Source organism: Chiloscyllium plagiosum, unplaced genomic scaffold (genome assembly GCF_037043375.1).
Source record: "Chiloscyllium plagiosum isolate Xiang-an unplaced genomic scaffold, Cpla_swu_hap1 HiC_scaffold_35, whole genome shotgun sequence".
Classification (NCBI taxonomy): domain Eukaryota; kingdom Metazoa; phylum Chordata; class Chondrichthyes; order Orectolobiformes; family Hemiscylliidae; genus Chiloscyllium; species Chiloscyllium plagiosum.
The window spans coordinates 40,120,415-40,126,025 of record NW_028270173.1 but is presented as its reverse complement, the minus strand read 5'-3'; the positions used below and the strand labels follow the sequence as shown (position 1 = coordinate 40,126,025).

The 5,611-nt window shown below is 35.9% G+C and overlaps 1 protein-coding gene across 1 annotated transcript; it reads right to left on the bottom strand.

The window, feature by feature from the left end:
• Positions 1 to 432: 432 nt before the first annotated feature.
• LOC148140686 (putative G protein-coupled receptor 139) lies at positions 433 to 5,032 on the bottom strand. Its single transcript, XM_087978997.1, has 2 exons — positions 4,963 to 5,032; positions 433 to 1,379 (listed from the first exon to the last, which is right to left on the bottom strand). The coding sequence occupies exons 1-2, from the start codon at positions 5,030 to 5,032 to the stop codon at positions 433 to 435; spliced, it is 1,017 nt and encodes a 338-aa protein (XP_087835123.1).
• Between the last annotated feature and the right edge of the window lie 579 nt (positions 5,033 to 5,611).

Below are 5,611 nucleotides of genomic sequence, written 5' to 3'. Positions count from 1 at the left end.
CAGATTTAATTTTTTTCAATGAATGCCAGTAGATCCAGGGATTATACTGACAATTCAATGCTGAAGCTTGTCTCTGAATTGGAAGCAGCATACCATCTGGGAGATACACTGGAGTAACCCATTTAGGCTTGAAATAACAACGTTATAACTGAGAAAAAAAGAACATGTCGCAACATTCCACATTTAATTCAAATGCGTATGAACAATGAAAAAGATGTACATTTCTGTGTCTGACCTATGTTAACAAAACATTTCTGATAGTTTTTCTGGGAATGTCTTGGGGAAAGAATTGTATTTTACTTAAAGCCAAAATACAACACAGGTGAAAGCAAGAGAATAAGCATTTTTAGAGCACTTATCAACTGGTCTTGTCAATACTTCACACCAACAGAAATCTGGTGCCAGTGTATAATGAAGTGCGATTTGATATCATCAGAGTTTGTTAAGATTATGACTTATTTTTATCATCTGATTTCTGTGAAGTGAAAATGGCGTTGCAGCCAAAGGACATTTAAGCATACTCTTAAGCTCTTCTTTGAATTTACGCTGGGAAACAGCGTAGATAAACGTATTTGTGCAACAACTCAAAGTTCTAAGTATATATCCAGATTGTTCAAGAATAGTAAATGGGTCGTTGTAATCTGCCACCAGTAATTTTTCATCTGTAAATTGTACAGATACATAAGATACCATTGTTACAATCCATAAAATTACGAAGTTGCCAGATATAGCCAGCAATATAATCATTGACTTTCTGCGGGTTTCCATTTCTGGATCATTGCAATTCTGACCACCAGATTTACCTCGGAGAGCACGTCGGACTCTATTAGCTTGCAGAATATGCTTGATGGTCACTGCATTAAACAATATTACCAAAACAAATGGGACAAATGGAGTTAAAATCGTGTCCAGCCACCAATATGCCATCCTTATGGGTAATGTATAGAAGCTCGCTTTGACAGAGCAGGACCATGGTAGATTGTCAATAATTTCCCGGGGTTCAACTGCAAAATAGGCCGGAACAGACTGTAAACTGCTCAGAGAGCAAACTACTGCTATGACCACAGTTGTTGTTTTAATGGTACAGTACGTGATTCGCAGCTTTTGACAACAAATCGCCACAAATCGATCGAAGGTGAATGCGACAGTTAACCAGACAGAACAATCAATTGACGCCATAATCAGGGCAATGTTCAGGCAGCAAATTGGTGTGTAGTTAAAGAACGAATATGGAAAATACGAATCCTTAATCTCATACAATATGATGTTGAATACCATTACAGATAAATCCGCCACTGCCATGGCAACTAAGTACTGGGTGATGCATTTGGAGAGGTTGCAATGTCCACGGGAAAGAATCACAATTGTTACAATGTTAGCTGCAAACAAGTACAGAACTATGTGTTAACTCCGATTGTACAAAGAAAAAAATATCAATCGATATTTACTTTGAATGAAAAAGCATGTGCAGCTCGCATTGGACTGAATGCACTTAAGCTATCCATTTGAAGAATTATGCTGGTCAAACATTGACATTATTCAACATCAATACCATAATGAAAATATATCAAGTATACACTAACAACGCTGAAATATTAAACTAGATTTTCACTTGATAGTGTTTGGACTCAACAAACTTAAAAATTCTAAAGTTCTCTGCACATTCTGGCAATATACCTGATGAGTCAAGAATAAAATGCTTTCCAAGATTTCTGCAGCCCGCCTTATAGGATGATAGGATTCCACTGGAATGCCGCAGATGAGGTTTACTGGGATATTTTTATTGGCAGAAAAATATTAGTTATGAAGAGAGATTGCATAGGAGCTATCAATGGTAAGAGTACAGATATATGTAAAGACACAGGAGCTGCAGAAGGGTCTTCAGTATTTTTTGGTGCCAGAGATAAATGAGAATTAGAAGTTGAGATTAAAGATTGATTACCAACGTACTTCGCAAAATTGCAATGATTATAAGTTACAATACTTCCATAGAATCGGAGATTGCACGTTTCTGGTATCTTTCGTGAAATGTTGCTCTCACTCAAGGCTCTGCACTGTCGTTAATTTCCCTTAATGCTAACAGATTAATAACACTGCTTAAATGTTATTGGCATGGGTGTTTTAAACTCATGCATTCAATTGTATTCACGAGCTCAAGGAATTGGATTTTACATGATATATTTGATAAGCTGCAACAAGAAACTCTCTTGCTAAAAATAAAAGTCTGTGTTATAAGTGATAACATAATTACATTCATAGCAGATTGGCTAGCTGGCCAAAAACAGAGTTAATACAGAAGTTGGTATTTATCGAATTGGTGGATATGACAAGGGTGGTCCTGTTGAAATCTATGCTGGGATGTCAAATTTGTACTGAGCACATCAAGGACTTAAGTAATGGAAGACAGGATATTATAGCATTGATGTCATTACGCTAGAACAGGAATGCTGTCTTTTCGGTGGTTATGTGTATTTCGAGCTCTCCTCTTCGAGTGCCGAGCACGAAATGACATAGCTTTAATTTGAAGGGTGATAGATAGAGGACAGGATAACAGAGGTAGTTTCTGTAGTCAAAGAATAGTAAGGGCGTGGAGCGCACTGCCTGCACCAGCATCAGAATCGCCAAATTTACGGGAATTAAATGCTCATTGGATAGACATATGGATGAAAATGGAATAGTGTAAGATAGAAAGGCTTCGGATTGCTTCCACAGGTCAGCTCATCGATGGCTGAAGGGCCTGTAGAGCATTGTAAAGGGAAGTTCTAAATGAACGCAAAGGAGCTCATTGAATGTAACTTGCAGATGATAAGTAAGTAGATCAAATAATTTCAGTTATTTTTAGGATTGTGGAATTCAAACAGGAATCACACCTGTCAAGATCATTCAAAAATGTAGCAGGTTCGGAGGATGGAATGGTTGACATCTCCTGTTGATTATGTCTGTCTGATGTTCCACTCTGATACCTGAAAGCTAATGATGACTCATCTAGATAGCAAGTTGGTTTTGAAATTGCAAGGCTGACATCACCCCTGAGACTTCGGATTTTTTTCTCTCAGAGAATTTGTACAATGCACTGAAGGGCACCAGACCACTTATGCTCATTCGAGATAGTCCTCTTTTTCTGAAAGAACGGGCTTCTGTTTCTTGCTTCATTGAACAGTCTTTAAAATCTCATTTTAGCATTCTTCTGCCGTTATTGTTAGTCCTCTGAGATAAATTATGTGCACAGAATTCAAAAATATTTAGAATATATTCAAGGAACTTTTCAACACCCAGTGAAATATAAAGTATAACTATGATTTCCTTCCCTTTTAACCAATATTATAAGACAAATCGATAATACCAGTGACTTTGTGAACCATTTTATGTCATACTTATTCTGTGCAGTTTCGTAAAAAAATTAGAAAACTTGAAGAAACATTTTAATTTATATATAGCATTTCCATTTTTAATCACAAAACTATTACTTTTAATGGATAAATCATTCTGAAGGTAGCCATACTCTATAATATATTATATAACATTCATAACTCATCATTCTCTCACAAGGGTTCATTTAAGTCAGGAAATCAATTTTTCTACCTATTAATATCAATTGTTTATCTGGTAGGGATCATCATCTCTTCGTATGTTGAAAAAATTAATATTCAATGAAAAAGTCGGAAATTCTTGTTATGAAATCATGACAGAAAAGAAAAAAAATAAAACGCGCATGAAGCTATTTACTGATGCATTTTAAATTAATACACTGGACGATATACAGCATCAATAGCAGACTCAAATACTCTTTCTCCGCAATTAAATGTTTATTGTTACAAATTTAGCATACAAGAAATGTAACTGACAGGCCATTTTATCCCCACCTTGCCCTTAGGTATAACGTTGTTCGACATCACAGTTTTTGGTGTCGATAGCCAGTTGAAATGGTTTGGCATAGATTAGTGTCACAGAAATCATTGCAGTAGTCAGAGATTTTTTTAAAGTTATCAAAGACACTGTTTCTCAAATCATTGAATAGTTATGAGTCGCCCTTTCTTACAGCATTTAATAACTGATTGTTTGCATATTTATTGAAAAGCACATATGGGAATTGCTGCCTGTGTCAGCATTCTTGCCCATATCTAAATTCCTTTAAATTTTGCCTTCTTGGAGTGCTAAAATTCATTTGGTGTCGGTAGATCGAAATGGCACCAGCCAGTGAGTTTCAGGATATTGATCCAGTGACATGGAAGTATTTCCAAGGCAGGATGATGAGTTATTTGTTGGCACACAGTTTTGGGACGGGCCAGGTATGTTCATTAATTATTCTTGCAAAAAAGAAGAATTAAGAAATGCATAAGTTTGATAACTGAACAAATTGAGTTTCAGCAAATCTCGTGACTTAGACTTAAGATAGTTATTCACACATTGATAATGGATTTATGGACAAAATGTTGTAGCAGGCGTCCTGTCATATTGTAGAATTAGATATCGTAAGAATGAAATTAAAGAAAATGAGCTTTCAGAGCTCATTTCTGTGCTGGAAGAATACTTACAGCAGGACTGTGTTTTTTCCCCTCCTGTGTTCACCACAAGAGCATAATTATTGATACAGGTCGATCATTGTTTTCTGCAAATGCGTACCTTTGTTGTTAATTATCACTCTTTCAATGGATAGGCAATCAGAGTTCTTGGAAAATCTTACAGTTTAAACACACAGAAGCCACCGTTTCATTAATGCAAATATATCCCTACAAAGGCATTTAAACACAGATTCTTTCAAGCTCCTGCATAAGTTGTCTTGCAATTCAAATGACTCAATTGGCAACATGAGAGAGAAATGGAGAGTCGACAGTGTTTCCTTGATAATATAAATTAATATCATGTCATACAAAATAGAACTGAGCATCTCAACCACAGAAGGGTTTGTAATTCACTTAAAAGGTGACCATAATAATAATTAATTAAGGTTAACCCACTTACCTGGAACACCAACTATTGCAAGAATGGGGTAATAAATGCTTTCTATCTGTATGATTATTGGATTTCCCATTTTCAGAGAGAATGTACTTCTCTGTCTTCTGACAATGCAGATCTCTTGCTGTCAAATTCTTGGCTCTTTTACGCTTCGCAGAAATCTCAAGTGAAAACACATGCTTTGGACAAGAAATGCAATTAGCTGATATTTTTGAACATACAGATGAAACCCAGCGGTGTTTGCTTCTGTAGCTTAAGCAGTTGTATTTTACAGAAGAATGCACATTCTGAAAATGCTTGAGGGTGTTATATTTTGAAGAAAATTATTTTTATATTTGCACTCGAAATTCGGTAGTACAAATGTTTAAATCTGACCAGGTTAAGTGTCAGGTTTGTTAAGGGAGAAAGTCAAAATAAATTAACAGATCGCAGATGGTTTAATGGCAATTATGTTAACGAGTTTTATCCCTTTATTATCACAACGTAACACTATATCTTTTCCAGTCAAATCCATGTATACTGTAACTATCATGTTTGAGTGAAATGTTGAAACAGAGCCCAAAGGCGCCATCAATTCTCACCTCTTGACAGAGCTCCTCATGACAATAAAATATTATGGGGGAACGAAACAAAGTACAATACAAAACATGTCTTC

Excerpts from the sequence above, each read along its gene's own strand:
- LOC148140686 (XM_087978997.1), bottom strand. The coding sequence starts at position 5,032 with ATGGGAAATCCAATAATCATACAGATAGAAAGCATTTATTACCCCATT. Across the intron at positions 1,380-4,962 it reads TGCAATAGTTGGTGTTCCAG|CTAACATTGTAACAATTGTG; the intron begins GTAAGTGGGTTA and ends ACTTGTTTGCAG.